This window comes from Octopus bimaculoides, chromosome 1 (genome assembly GCF_046866305.1).
Source record: "Octopus bimaculoides isolate indiv1 chromosome 1, ASM4686630v1, whole genome shotgun sequence".
NCBI lineage: Eukaryota > Metazoa > Mollusca > Cephalopoda > Octopoda > Octopodidae > Octopus > Octopus bimaculoides.
Genome location: NC_142928.1, coordinates 159,146,628 through 159,163,516, shown reverse-complemented (window position 1 = coordinate 159,163,516; position 16,889 = coordinate 159,146,628). Strand labels below are relative to the sequence as shown.

The 16,889-nt window shown below is 37.4% G+C and overlaps 1 protein-coding gene across 4 annotated transcripts in view; it reads right to left on the bottom strand.

The window, feature by feature from the left end:
• The window catches only part of LOC106871419 (uncharacterized), a 47,888-nt gene that overhangs the window by 7,607 nt on the left and 23,392 nt on the right, over positions 1-16,889 (bottom strand). For all 4 annotated transcript variants that reach the window (XM_052972027.2, XM_014917855.2, XM_014917856.3 and 1 more), the window contains exons 3-4: positions 16,331-16,421; positions 1,513-1,906 (exon numbers count right to left, since the gene is read on the bottom strand). In XM_052972027.2, the coding sequence (XP_052827987.1) occupies positions 1,513-1,906; positions 16,331-16,421 (485 nt within the window). The remainder of the gene's footprint in view (positions 1-1,512; positions 1,907-16,330; positions 16,422-16,889) is intronic.

Here is a 16,889-nt window from a genome sequence, read left to right as displayed (position 1 = left end):
GAGTGCATATAATTTTTGAAACATATGTAGGAATTAAAGGAACTTATTGATTATATGCGTTTTTCTCCATTTATTATATATATATATATATATTATTTTTTCGTTGGTGAAGTAAAATAAATAAAATATATTCGTGCATTTATTGGATCAAATTTTCTGCCTTTTATTTTTTAATCATAGAATCCTTAACATTCTTATTTAACTGTTATTTCAAATCTGTTTGGATTTCATCAGTACGATGTGGTCATGAATCTAGGGCCTATTTAGTATTGCATTAGATTAAATTAAATTATCAACTTTAAAGAAGGAAAAAGGTAAAGACAGGTATATAATAAAAGCATTTCTTACGGATGTCGTAATCATTCAGTTTATTATTAATATGAAAGGGAGAAAGAGAAAGAAACAGAGAGACAGAGACAGACATATAGACAGACAGATTCTAGTAATCTTAATCTGCGATTTATATGATAAGTTTGACAAGTGAAAGAAATAAAATATACTATTTGCAGAACTCCATAAATATCATTATATTTTCGCTGGCTCGGTCCATACCACCTCCACTCTGATATTCTCAACCTACTTTTCTCCCTTCCTCTCATCACCCTTGTTGTGTCTAACTTCGCCCCAGGTCCCACACTAACCACTCTATCCAGTCTTTCTTCCCTTCTTTCATGTTTATATCTTTCCAGCAATTATTAAATTAGAAAAGTTCCAGAAGAACATTAATAGCATAAATCTCAACGTCTAAAGCGCTTGCACTGTCCATTCCTCTAGGGTTAGCAAGTAAAAAAAAAAATTAAAAAAATACTTATTATTATTTTTATTAAATGGCCTGTTTTTAAGGTATAAATCGCGATCGAATTAGCACTATTTCTATGATTATGTTATCAATACCCGGACGATAAAAGTTAGTGTTGACCACAATTCGGCAACCAATTTCTGTCACCATTACAACGATACTGGACGAATAAGGTTAAAATACAGCTAGAAACATGAGTATGGTTAAATCCATTTTGCAGTCATATGAATCTGGGTTCAATCCTACTGTGCAGTGTGGTACATTGGATACATGTCTTCTACTATATAGCATCAGATTGAGCAGCATCTTGGGAGTGAAATATCGATAGAAATCTGCCTTGAACGGCAAGCTGGCAGAAACGTTAGCACCCTGGGCGAAATGCTTAGCGGTATTTCGTCTTCCGTTACGTTCTGAGTTCAATTTCCGCCATGGTCAACTTTGCCTTTCATCCTTTCGGGGTCGATAAATTAAGTACCAGTTACGCACTGGGTCGATGTATTCGACTAAATCCATTTGTCTGACCTTGTTTGTCCCCTCTATGTTTAGCCCCTTGTGGGCAATAAAAAAATAAGAATTCTGCCTAGAACAGCATGAACTTTTTTTCCTTTTCCCTATAAGTACTGGTAATATATACTGATTGACCGAAACAACTACATAATTATATTGTGGTCTTACAGGGAGCTGTATATACTGTGGTATATAATTATACTTACAGGTATAGCATAACCAACGCAATGCCCATTCTTGTCCTTTAATATGATATGGTCCTTTCGTCTCGCTTGAGATTTCTCCATAGAAATAGTGTATAAGTGTGGCATACAAGCCATGGTTCCTCTTTCAACCATTTGCTTCGAGATGATTGGAGTCGATTCTAAACTAACTGTGGAAGAATTGATGCTGTTTGATAAAGACTTAGCGCAGTACTGTCGCCTATATTCTTTGTTGTTACTTTTGCTGTTTGATAAAGAATTGCTGCTGTTCTTTGGGTCAGGAATATTACATTTACTACTTTTTGTCTCTTTCTTTGACGCATCTTGGCGTAAATGGTGTTTGATTCTTTCCTCATTCAATTTAAACCGACGTGGGTCAAATGTGTTGCTTGTTTTACTGTGAAGAAGAAACAAGATATAAAAGAAGGATTACGAATTAGTAACGTACCTTTACGTTTTGAGTTCAAATTCAATTAGGGTCACCACTCTTTCATTTTACCGAAGTCGTTAAAAGAAATACCAATCAAGTTCTATAATATCCACACAAATGTTAGACCTTATGCTTGTGTTAAAATTACTACTACTACTACTACTACTACTACCACCACTACCACCACCATTATTATTATTATTGTTGTTGTTGTTGTTGTTGTTGTTCAGTAGTTTTATTTTTATAACGTGCTTTCACTTCACTACCGAGCGCAGCTCTGTGCGCCTTGGGTATGTGCTGTGGTTTGCTGTGGTGCTTTTATGTTTACTGTATTGAAAGTGTTTTGCGTAGAATGTGTGCAGTACCCAGTAGTGCAATTTTCTGTATGGTATATATATTTGTAAGTCCTGCTATTTTTGTTATGTATTTGTCTGAATATTTTTTTATTATACCTAAGGCACCTACGATGATAGGAATTGTTTCTGTTTTTAGATTCCACATTCGAGTTATCTCTATTTCCAGGTCTTTGTATTTTGAAAGTTTTTCCATTTCTTTTAGAGAAACGTTGTCATCTGCTGGTATTGATACATCAATTGGAAAGCATTATTATTATTATTATTATCATTATTATTATTATTATTATTATTATTATTCAGTAGTTTTATTTTTATAACGTGCTTTCACTTCACTACCGAGCGCAGCTCTGTGTGCCTATTCTTCTTCTTAATATTATTATTATTATTATTATTATTATTATTGTTATTATTATTAAGGAAGTTGGCGAGCTGGTAGAGTCGTTATCAAGCTGGACAAAATGCTTAGCAGCATTTCGTCCATCGTTATATTCTGAGTTCAAATTCCACCGAGGTTGACTTTGCCTTTCATCCCATTGGGGGTCAATAAGATAAGTACCAGTTAATCACTGGGGTCAATTTAACTGACTTATCCCCTCCCCCCGAAATTGCTGGTCTTGTGCCAAAATTTGAAACCATTATTATCATCCTGATCATGATGATGATGATCAACCTGATTACTAGGGGCGGTGAATAGACAAAATCGTTAGCACGTCAGACAAAACGCTCTACATTATTTGTTCCGAATCTTTACGTTCTAAATTCAAATTCCACCTACATAAGCTTTGCCTAACATCCTTCTGGGTAGGGGTTGGGGTGGTGAATAAAATAAAGTACTTATCAAGTAGAAATACCAATGGTATCTGCTTAGCCCCTCCACACTAAAACTGCTGGTCTCATGCGTTAATCAGAAGCAAGTGTTATCGTAACTGCTGCTGATGCTACTGCTCTTTTCTAGTCTGAACTCCACCATATTCTGCAGATTTGTGACGTTCTCGTTTTAATAAATTACTGAAAATTAACTTAGCGAACTGCTTGAACCACAATCACACACTGAAAACGCACATAATAGTATTTTAGCGTGGGAAGTCGCTGATAAAAACGTCAGCACTTAAATAATTGGACTGAATCATTAACCCAATAACCATTAAATACCTCTGTGCAATAAAAGACAATAATACTCATCCTGTGTGAATAGATTCATGTTCAAGATTCTATTTCAACATGTGATAAATGAATGCGTACAGTGAGTATACAATGTTCAATAAAGATTTCTGGGAAGAAGAAAGGTTTTGAACAACTTACCATGTTCCATGATGACTTTGAGAAAATAGAAATAAATCAAGCTACAAGATTTACTTTCCACGGGCACTAGACGTAGAATACCATATTGAGCTATTGGTAGGAAATCAGATATCGAATTCATCTCTCTAGGTCGTTGTGGACCTTGTTGTGTCTAGAAGAAGCGGTTAGAGAAGAGAGGCTGGTTTAAGCGGGAATGCCGCTTAAATAGGCGATGTTCTACTAGCGATCTCCTGCGTGTTACTTTGAAGTTATGCGTAGTACTTTAGCACAGGTAGGGTTAATCACGTTCGCCTAGAATTTTCTGGAATTTTCTAGAATGTTTGATCAGGAGAGGTAACTGTCTTTGATTCCCAACGAATATTTTGTGGGCTTGCAAATCCGTTTGAATTAGCGTTGCCTACAGTATTTAACTTTTACTATTATATCTCCTTATATTAGTTTCTTTCATGTCTTCGTTAACCTTTTCTATACTATTGCTTTTGTATGTTTCTTGATTATCTAAATTATATGATATCCTTTGCGGCCCGCCTTAAGTGATTGAATTCACGATTTACCCTTTACACGATAAAGGTTGTGCATCCCTGATTTAGGAGACGGTGACATACCGTTGAATAGCAAAAAGGAGTTCATCATGCACCAGAGGCAGATTTCTAAAGGCCTTTTCCGTTGATGGCTAGAGGACTGCTATATCAGAAGAGACCAGTGTATGGAACAGTAAACCTGATACTAAAAACAGAGTAAGAGGTGAAGAAACAGTTGGTACACTTGCGCTACACGCTGGCCTATACCTCATATCGATGGAGTGCGTACCAAGCGGTACAACACTTAAATTATCCACCCCTTCCCAGTCGTATAAGCCAAGGCTTAAAAGTGTGGCCCCCATAGAAGTAGAAAGGATTATTATCAGTAATAGTAAGGCGGAGAGCTGGCAGAGTTGTTAGCACGCTAGACGAAATGCTTAGCGGTATTTCGCTCGTCGCTACGTTCTGAGTTCAAATTCCGCCGAGGTCGACTTTACCTTTCATCCTTTCGAAGTTGATAAATTAAGTATCAGTTGAGTACTGGGGTCGATGTAATCGACAATCCACCTCCCCCAAACTTCAGGTCTTGTGCCTATAATGGAAAAGAAATACGCAGAAATGTTTAATTAATTAAAATTACATTTGTCGTGGTGTAAAAAATTATTGGTTTCAAATTTTGGCACAAGGCCAGCAATTTCAGGGGAGGGAGATAGTCGATTACATCGACCCTATTACTCAACTCGTACTTATTTTATTGACTCCCGAAACGATGAAAGGAAAAGTTGATCTCGGCGGAATTTGAACTTAGAAAGTAAAGACGAACGAAATGTCGCTAAGCACTTTCCCTGGCGTGTTAACGACTCTGCCAGCTTGCCTTTTAATGGTGCTAAAAATGATAAGTTTTAATGATTTCTTTTTTTTTTTTTTTTTTTTCCCCCCCCCCCCCCCCCCCCCCCCCCCAGAAAGGCAACTGAGAAAATTCTGAAATTCAAAGTAACCAATAATGCTGAAATAGCAGCCAAATTTTCCTCAAGTAACACAATGCCATTCCATTTGATGAGCTAGTCTGAGGTTCAATATTCATGAAAATAAAATAAAATCATGTCTTGAGGCAAACTGACAACAACAATAACTAGAACTGCTGCTGCTGCTGCTTCTGTTGCTGCTGTTGCTGCCACCACTACTACTACTACTACCATTACCTCAACAAGTGAGTTTGAGGAGTGTTATTACAATGCTCTTAAATTGAGGAGTGTTGTCACACTTTCAATGCTTATATTGTTTAAAATCCTATTACAAATATATCAAGAGGGCAAATCCTTTAAGTGGTCACTCGACACACTAGAAATAACAACCAAATAGCCATCATAATTAAACTCTAGCTTCTTAAATAAGGACGGACGCGTTAAATAATTATGTTTGAACATAAAATGGACAGTGACGGCTTTTCTTTAGTGGTTTCAGCGTGGAGGGAGGGATGGGGTTACACAATAACAACAGCAACAACACAATAGTTATTTTATATTCTTTTGTCTGTTAACACTTTTCTCAATGGTGCTGTTGACTCTGATGTTGGTGCACCTTAAACTTATTGTTGAGTAAAAAGGTACTTCACCTTGTGTGTACATGTATACACTCAGGCAGGTACGCGCGCGCGCGCACAGAAGCGTACATACAGACATATACATACATACAGACAGACAGACAAGCAGGCAGACAGGCAAAAAGACAGCCAGACAGGCAATCAGGCAGGCAGACAGGCTTACAGACAAGCAGGCAGGCAGTCAGGCAGACAGGCATAAAGACAGACAGACAGGCAAACAGGCAGGCAGACAGGCAGGCAGACAGACAGGCAGGCAGGTAGACAGGCTGAGAGATAAACGGGCAGGCAGACAGGCAGACAGACAAAAAGACAGACAGACAAGCAGGCAGATAGACAGACAGACAGACAGACAGACAGGCAGGCAGGCAGGCAGGCAGACAGACTGACAGAAAAGCAGGTAGGCAGACAGGCAAAAAGACAGGCAGACAGGCAGGCAGGCAGACAGGCTGACAGACAAGCAGGCAGGCAGACTGGCAAAAAAACAGACAGACAGAGAGAGGTAGGGGTGCAGAATGTCTCGCGGCATCTCTTCGAACTCTTTACGCTCGGAGTTCGAATTTAGCCGCAATCAACTTTAATTTTAATTCTTTCGGAGTTGGTAAAAACAAGTTACCAATCTTGGGTGGTGTGTTGGTGGATGAGATGCTTTGGGGTGTCTGTGCCGGTAGATTTGCATTCATACGGCGAAGATACATGTGCCCAGTTATATCAGCCTTTAAGTAAAGTGACGCTGAGACGGGTTAAGGGGAGACTTGTTCATGCGGATAACTACTAGTTTTCCTAAGGAAAGACACCCAACCAAGGCCTGCGCATATAATAGGTACACCATACATGGCCAACATGATGCATTTATACATACATGCATACGTGTACACATACATATATGCATACATACATGCACACATGCTGCCGACCGCCAACACCTCTTGTGTCCATCTCCCATGTTCCTTCTTTTAGGCTTTCACTTCATACACGCCAGCTCAATTTGATTCGTTCTCAGAACTGGAGACTGTTTTAGCAGAAGAATGAACAAAATTTCCTTTGGAAACAATTCAAACTTTGTACGAGTCCATATCTCGTAGAATTCAAGCCGTAATTACTGCCAAAGGCGGTCCTACCCCATATTAAAATGAATTTGTTTGAAATTTTAAGGTGTTTCTATTATTTTGTCCAACCCCTGTATCTATAAAATATACTTTAATTGAAATAAAGTTTCTTCAAAATTAAACATATCTAATACAATAAATGTGACTGTCAGTGTCTCACACTTTTTCAACTTTAATAAATCCTTTCCACTGGAAGCATAAGGCCTCATATTTTGGGAGAAGTGATTAAGTCAATTATATTGACCCTAGTACGTAACTGGTACTAATTTGATCGACCCCTAAAGGATGAAAGGCAAAGTCGACCGCGGCGGAATTCAAACTTAAAACCTAAAAACAGACGAAATACCAATTTCTTTATTACCGACAAGGGGCTAAACACAGATGGGACAATACACACATGCGGGGACAATTAACACATGATAGAATGGAACAATGAAATTAAACAATGATGATGGGACGGCCACCCCAGCCCCACCCCGGGGCGGCCGCGTTATTTCAATTATTTCAACAGTTCTTAATAGTTCCTTTCACAGTCTTCGATAGTTCTTTTGAAAATTATCTCAATAATTTATCCAAAATAAAACTACTCACCATTTTATATAATCTTTTATTTCCTCGTAGTTCACCACTGGAGTGCTGGGTTCGAAATTCACCTCGGGCCCCAGTGGGTTTATATCTGTTGGGAAAGCCTCTTTTAATTTTTTATACTTTTCTTTTTCTATTAAAATCCATCTCGCCTCCTTATCGCAACGGTCCGAGAGGTCCACTTTGACAATGTCTTTTATTTTGGATATCTTCTTCTCTATTTTTTGTGTGTATCGATATGACATCAAATATATGCCGTTCCTATGTACCTTCTGCGTCTGTATGTCTGTTCTTTTTTGTTTTTGTGATTCTGTACTACCATGCGTCTGTTCTATATTTCTTTGTGACTGTATATCTGTGTGTTTATCTGTCTGTGGTTCTGCGTGTTTGTGTGACTGTAAGTTTGCATGTTGTGTTTGTGTGTCTGTGTTTTCAGGTTCTGTGCTTTTAGGTTTCTGTAACTCTGCGTTATCTTCTTCGCTTCCCAGTGTATGTATGTCTGTGTGTTTATGCATCTGTGTATCTGTCTGTCTGTGCGATTGTGACACTGTATGGTTCTGTGGTAATGTTCTGCTGCTATTATCTTCTTTCCTCAGTGATCCCACTTGATCCTGTGATTTTCATTCTTTCCCTTGTTCGACTTTCGGCGATGAACTCCTCCTTTCTCTCTTCCTTGATTTAGCTTCCTCAAAATCAGCTATCTGCTCCTCTTCCTGTGACTGTTTCTTCTCCTCTATCACGCCTTCTTGCGTTTCCATTTCTTTGTTTTCCATTATTTCTGGGCACCTTCTTCTAATGTGACCTCTTTTACCACATTCGTAGCACTTTGGAGGTCTCCCCTCCAACATTATGTCCAGTTTGTCCTCGTTAGGCAGCTCCAGTGTCTCCGGTATGTCACTATAAACTTTCTGACTTGCTATAAAAAGCACATTCAATCCATACCCCCAGCAATTTATTTGTTGGGTTCTGCTTATCATAATTATCCTTACATCTTCTCCTTCTCTTCCAGGAAAAACTGCTGCCATTACCCATTCCAACTCTATTTTCGGTGGGATCCTACCCACTCTAATCCACGTTGGACGTCTACCCAACTTATTGGGAAAGAGCATCCAATTTCCTTTGGCTAGTGTTTTATTGGCGTATTTCTTTGCTGCCTCCTCCGATACAAATGTTATTTCTACAGACGCGTATGTCTTGCCTCTTGTAAAAAACGACACATCTTCTTGCAATTCCTTCAAACACTCCTCCACCTCCTCCTTCGTTGCACTCTCTATTCTTTTATTTTTCCTTGAAAAGGATTTATATTCCACGACTCCAATTTCCATTTTCGTCTTTTCCTCCTCTGATGGGGTCAACTTTACGTTTGGCCCCTCCTTTATCATTTCTTTATGTTTTTCAATTTTCTCAGCCATGTCTTCATTCCAATGTATTTCATATTGCTTCAGCAGGCCTAGGACGACGGAAGCTCGACTCCCTGTCGCTGCTGCATACGTCTTCATTTTCTCCATCTCAGCAACGCCCACCAAAAAATAGTGGCGTTATATTAAAAAAATCGCAGCGAGTAATAACACGTCCGACCAGTAAACTCACGACAGACGAAATACTGCTAAGCATTTCGCCCGGCGTGCTAACGATTCTGCCAGCTATATAATATAATAAATGTGAATGTCAGTGTCACATTTTTAAAAACTTTACTCCTAGAGGCCGTAGCTCAACATATCATACCATTTTGCAATTAGGCTAACTCCGTGAGTAAATTAAAAACATTCCGGACCGAATCCGGACCTGCAATCCTGAAATTTTGGATTCCTATGTTTCCATTACTGCGATTTTTTCGGTGATTTTTTTTACATGATTTTTTTGCCACGAATATAATCATCATTGAGATATGACTCTAGAGGAAGTAATTGCAACAAATTTTCCAAAACGAATCAGAGATCTGTTTGCAGATCTTCCCATTCAGTGTCAGTTGCTTAAAAACTATAAACTAGCTTAAAAGCCACCTATACATACATACATACATACATACATACATACGTACATACATACATACATACATACATACATACATACATGCGTGCATTCATGCATGCATTCATACTTATACATACATGCACAAATATTGCATAGAAGATCGCAGTTCATTGAAATTTTTCAAATCACTAAATTATGTGTGCATTCCAGAAGTTTTGAGACTTCTTTTTAGGACAGATGGCTATGACTCCAAGATAATCGTAATTTTAGTATATTATTACTATATATCTAATAAGCTGGCCTGCCAACTTTTGTTATTCGAGATTGCAGGATGCGGCCGTAACAGCACTTTAAACACACTTTACTAACCACTGTGTGTTACAGCTTGTGAGTTTGCAGAATGCAGTCAGGACATGAAAACAATTTGGAAGCTTGCTATGCAGGACAAAAACGCTACAGAAACTGATGAAATACTCCAGAGTGCTAGCAGATTAATTTGAATGTGCCGAGCATCTGTTTTACGCAGCTATAATCCTTTCTACTATAGTCACATGACCTGAAATTTGGTGGGAGGAGACTGGTCGATTACATCGACCTGTGTTTCACTGGTACTTAATTTATCGATCCTGAGGGGATGAAGGGCAAAGTCGACCTCGGCGGAATTTGAACTCAGAACATAACGACAGGCGAAATACCGCTAAGCATTTCGTCCGGCGCGCAAACGATTCTTTTCTACTTTAGGCGCAAGGCCCTAAATTTTGGGGGTAGGGGCCAGTCGATTAGATCGACCCCAGTATGCAACTGGTACTTAATTTATCGACCCCGAAAGGATGAAAGACAAAGTCGACCTCGGCGGAATTTGAACTCAGAACGTTAAGACAGACGAAATATCGCTAAGCATTTCGCCCGGCGTGCTAACCTTTCTACCAGCTGGCCGCTATAATGAGCCTGGCAAAGAAGCCTGCCGGGAAGCTCATTTTACGACGGTAAGGGCGTCATGTACATCTATTGGGTTCCCTCTAGCCAGACAGTCAACAAAGAGTACTTTGTGGAGGACTTGGGACAATTAAGAAGTAGATTCCGTTGCAAAAGGCCAGAGCTCTTCAACTCAGATTAGTAACACCTGCACCAGTTCGCAATTCCATCCTGGTAACCAACTACTTGACACAGATGGGCATTAAAACTGTCCGTCACCATCCTTGTAGTCCAGACCTTGTTCCATTTCCTTTTAATTTGTTCCCAAGCTGAAGTAGAACCTGAGATGCAATCGTTTTGAAGATATTGAAATGAAGGAGGCTGTGACAAGCGTCCTGGGCACCTTCACTTTGAAGGACTTGCATGGGGCTTTTAGAAAGTGGCTGGAGTGCTACAACAAATGCATTTAAGTCAGAGGATCCTACTTTCAAGGAGAGTAGAATTTTGAACTTCTTTGAAATTAATAAATGTCTCTCCTGAAAAAGTTTTAAAATTTCTGGAATAGAGCTTGTATGTAACAACCTGCAGTATTTGCATTTTCATACATGCACACACACATGTATGCACGCACGCACACATGCACACAAACACGCACACTTGCACACAAATACCTGTATATGTATGAATATTTGAAGAAAAGCAACAAAAATGTATTAGGTTATAGCAGTACGTACGTTTCGTACAAACTTCATTTATTTATGTAGTGAGAACACCACATAAGATGTGCAATGAAAATGTACTCCTCAGCTGCATAATGGTAGTTCATTTCAGAAAGTCATTTTGTAAATGTGTGCAAATACAAGAGTAGGAGATGAAGAGAATACAATCTTGACTGGGCTGTTAATCAACAGTCTAGAGCTTCCATTATGCAGCTGAGGAGTACATTTTCATTACACATCTTATGTGGTGTTCTCACTACATAAATAAATGAAGTTTGTACGAAACGTACGTACTGCTATAACCTAATACATTTTTGTTGCTTTTCTTCAAATTTGATTCACCAAATCTCTTGACTTTGTTTTTGGTTTTTACCCTACCAATTTCTGGTGCCACAAACATTTTAAGTACCACTTTTAATCTTTTGATTAAATCTATATTATTATTCATATGTATGAATATACAGGGATGCATGTTAACAGTGTGTGTATGTGTGCGAACGCGCATATATATATATATATATATATATATATATGCCTGTAACACCTAACCTTGATTTTGTTTAAAGTTTTCCGTGTCAAATGTAGCACATAAATACGTTAAGAATCACTGCAACAACAGCCCCACCCTTGTGCATTCGTTCAAAATTGATTTTCAATCCTGCAGTAGTTGAGCACGTTTTTTGGACATAAAGGACACTAGTGCTCTGCTGAGATTATTGGAACTGTATGGATATAAGCATCCCATGCTGGTCTCTGATATGTAGCCTGTTATGGATGACAAACCCGGCTTTTGAAATTATAATGCAGCGATAGACTGTGCAAGCGAGGATATCTCTTGCCCCTCTACTACATAGAGCTTTAATAATGTTCTTGTTTTCAAGCATTACATTTCCTTGTTGGATGGGAAATTTGAATTTTCTCAAATTGGTGACTACTTTTCTTAGTTATAGTCGTCTATTTTCCTTCTATTCAGTGCAACATATTCCCAATGAACGGCACTGATGTTTCAGGACTTGAGATTGTTTTATTCTGATGTCACAGGCTCTCTCTCTCTCTCTCACTCCCTCCTCACTCTCCCCCTCCCCCTCTCTCTCTGTTTGTGCTAGAGGCACTTTCCAAGAACTAATCCTTCATAAAGTAATCTCTTTGAAAGCCTAAATCAACAAGATGGATTGCATGTCCGACTTATCGTATATGGTACTTGATGGAGCAAGATTTTCGTACTAAAACAGTCCGCCTTTATCCGCATTTCCGTCTCAAGTGTGGAAGATTTTCAACTAATGTCTTATATATATCTTCGATACTTTTGATGAAGTCTCTCAAATATTTTGAAACGTCATCATTACAGGGTCCATGCCCCAGATGAGTAAAGCAGAGATGTAATGATGTAAGCATCACAGATGCAAAGCTTGGTGAATAGTTTCAAGTTCCTGTCTGGCCAAATTTGTTTTTCCAAAGTCCCAAAAGCTACTGAAAGCTTTTGAACCCTGAAGTTGATTTTGGAATTTAGTTATCCATCCCTACAATTTCACAAAGGTCTTCCCTGGAGCAGGAGCAAACATTACCTTACTTTTGTTCAGGTTATTGTAAGTCCCAAAACAGAAGAGATACTGAAGAAGAGATTTATTATTTTCTGAATAACTTACTCAGAATGAGCTTCAAGTGCACAGTTGTCAACATACAATAAATTGTGAATATGACTTATAGAGATCTTTGAGTTATCTTTGAAACGATTTAGATTAAGCATGTTGCCTCCTGGACTAGAGTGAACAAAGTGGCGAGATCATTAATGGTGCAGATATATCCTTTTGTTTAATACCATTGTCCAGGTGGATCATGTTCGACAGAGCACCACTTGAAATAAGTAGGACTTCATACAAGTGTGTAGATGAACAAACAAGTCAACAAACTTAGGTGATGAGGGAGTCTCAACTTTTCCAAGATTTTCTTATCAGTGCATTTCTAGCCACCATGTCAAAGACTTTCGTTATATCAACGAAAACTTTGTATAGGGGAAGTCTCTGCTCTGTGCACTTCTCTTGCAACTCTCTGTCACTAAAGATCACATCTGTGGTGCCTCTACCAGATTCTAAATTCGTATTCAAACTCTGGAACAGCGATGCATCATGTATATGTATATTTGCAGACATACATACATATACGTATGTAGGGGTGAGGCGTGTGGATGCTCAGATACAATCGAGTGTCACGTATATAAAATAGTAATTTGAAAGACTTCTATTAACTGCGATTTTTCATGCTATTGGTAGGAAAAATATTCGTTAAGAATAAACTTAAGACCAGTTCAAAACAAGTTTTGGGGAATATTTGAACCTGTAAAAAGCTTTCACTTTCGTGTCATGGAGAAAAAAAATTTCACTTGCGACAAAAAGATGTAAAAACACTATTGTCAGTTCAGGAGCCCCCTATGGGACTGATGGATGCATGCATTCCGAACTCCTAGTTTTCATCAGATCTAGACAGGGAAGCCCTGTGCTGACAATGGTACTTTTAGCTTTTTGTCTCAAGCGATAATTTTTTTATCCGAGAAAAGCTACAGTGAAAAGCCTTTTACTAGTTCAAAAATCTCTCAAACATATTTGATCTGGTCCTTGTTTATTTTCACCATTCTTCGTGCATCTACTCACTCATTAGGAATGTTTGAAATCAAATACCAACAAACAAGAACGATAACTCCAATGAGTATAGTTAATCGAAAAATAAACTATGCAGTGTGGAGTTGATCTCGTCTATACAGCCAAATAGACCTCTTTTTGGTATTATATGACTTCCTCAACGAAGCATATTCTACTCATATATTAATACAAGATGTGATCAATATGTAGAGGACTTTTTATTTACTAACTGCTTGAATAATTTCATTCATTATCGACTTTTGCAACTTGGGAAGAATTTGCAAGGAAGCCTTCGAAAGGTATCTGATGTGGCTTGCTAGAACCATAGTGCATGCTTTTAAGGGAGTTTCGGAAATCCACCAGAGCATGATGTTGTGGGTATGCTCACTTTATATAGGGCCGGCATAATATCTTCCTCTTTCAAATCGAAATAATCTTCCACTTTTGAAATGGAGTAATCTTCTAAATCGAAGTAAACCTCCCTGTCCAAAATTACAGTGTTAAATAACCCCTCTGGCTTGTTTGATTGCTTCATGCTCCTACTTGATGGGGTTGGGATCCTTCCAGGTTAGGGTCCCAGAGGTCCCAGAGATCCCAGATATGTCATCATGCACAGAGTCGACCAGTGCTCTCCATTGCTGACTGACCAGGTGGTGGTTAAGAGCTATTTCTTTTCCAGTTATTCATTCAGTATTTCGCTTATTCTTTGATGGGCTCCGCAGTCAAACAATGATTCTACTGTGCAAACGTATACAAAAATCTCGGGATTGGTTTTTCCTGTTTTCTTCTTTTTTTTTTTCTTTTTTTTTACGGCTTTAGTTTCCTTTTCCAAGTAGATATTGACTTACAGATGTTCAATCTAAATATCTGCTGTGTTGATCTTATTGCCCTTTCATTGTAGCTCATGAATTCTCATAAATAGACACAGATATACATAGATCCACTCATGCACACACACGCACGCACACACACATTTTCAAAAATTTATTGTTAATAAATTAAATAAAGTTGGAAAAGGCACAGAAGTAAATTTTAGAGAATGTTTAATACTTTTGTTATAGTGAGTGATTTAAAATATAACTGGTTTCGATGTGTCAATCACATCAAATATTAAAAAGAATTTTTGGGAAGTCAAAGGGGAAAATATATTTAGTGAGTTAACATTCTATATCTATGATCTTAGAACAAACCGTGAACCCCTAATTTTTTTCCACTTTGGTTTCCCCAAAAATTCTTTTCAATATTTGATAACCGGTTATATTTTAAATGACTCACTGTAAAAAAATATTAAACATTCTCGAAAGCATACTTCTGTGCTTTTCCAACTTTATTTACTTTTTTAACTACACACACACACACACACACACATATATATATATATATATATATATATATATGTATATATATTATGTAGATAGTTAAGGTGAATCCTAACTGTTTCATCTTAAATAACATTTGCCTATTCCATTATTACAATCCAATATGTAGCCTCAATTGCTGCTGTTAGTCAAAATATATATTACGTTAGTCAAAATACATATTAAATCCGAGAATTATAGAAATGCTATTTGCAGAGTTACTGTATAAAAAAAATTCTCTCGGAAAAATTTCTAATAGGAAATTTCTTATATGTCTATCTAATATGTAAAACTCTGTAATTCCTATTAACAAATGTAACATGTGTAATGGTGAATAAATAATACCCCCAACACTTCCATTTTCGTGTTTTGCTATACATGCATACATACATACATACATACATACATACATACATACATACATACATACATACATACATGCATGCATACATACATACATACATATCTACATACATACAAACAAACATACACACATACATATGGCTACGTATACACACACACATATATATAATACTTGTGCATTATGTACATATAAATATGTATATATATATGCATATATATACATAAATACACACACACATACATACATACATATACATATATTTGGAGAATATATATATATATGTATATGTATATATATATATATATGTATATATAGATATTTGGCAAAAGAGACCGATAGAATAAGTACTAGGCTTACAAAGAATAAGTCCTGGGGTCGATTTGCTCGACTAAAAGTGGTGCTCCAGCATGGCCGCAGTCAAAATGACTGAAACAAGTAAAGGAGTATATATATATATATATATATATATATATATATATATATATATATATATATATATTCTTTTGTTTGTTTCAGTCAATGAACAACGGCTAAAATGGAATCTCATCATGGAAGGTTTTGTCGGTGAATTTATCCTCAGTACTCATTCATAACTCGAACATTTATTCTCTCCGTTCGTTTTCGCCGAACCGTTGAGTTACTTGGACGTAAACAAACCAACGCTGACTATCAATTGGTGAGAGACAGATACAAGACGGGTGCTCGTACACACTCATGCACACATGCATGCGCGCACATGCGCAAGTGCATGTGTGCAAGTATTTGCATATTTAAATCTATGTATGACTAGTCATAACACTTAAGTTATTCATTTAAATGAATGTTAATTTCCTTTCGATTAAACTCCAAGACTGTTTTTATAAAGGACAAATTTCGACAGTTCAACTGACCTGTCTGAATTACTGGTATTCATTCTGTCAAGGTTGAATTAAAGCGCGAGATAATTACTTACCGGCAACAGTAGTAATAGAATAATAGAATCATCAAAATCGTAAGAAAGAATCCCAGTATTGTAAACAGGGCGATTAGAAGCCAACGTGGAACTGCAATGATATAAACAGATTATAACTACGATGTGTATTTTAACAATAGATTAACAGGTTTTCTGTCTTATGAGATTGTCTCTCTTTTGACTATAGAAGATTTATATTAAAATATCATCTCTCTTTTCATCTACATACATTCCATACAAGCTTTGAATCATTTTTCTTTTATCCAAACTGAAGTTACGTTAGAATGATCTTCCTTTAGTCATATAATCTGTGTAATAGTTTCGTCATCATTTCAACAGAGCTTATATAAAAGCACAAATGTATTGAGCTTACATTAAAGCTTTATGCAACCTAGCCTTTCTTTACGATGCATTAAATAATTTAATGAATGTATAGATATTAAGTTTGACTTTACTTTGCGCAGACGACTGAAATAACCCCTGAGTAAACTAAAGGTTCAGTGGTTAGAGCGTAGGACTCACAACCATGCGATAGAGTTCGATTCTCAGACCGAGCTCT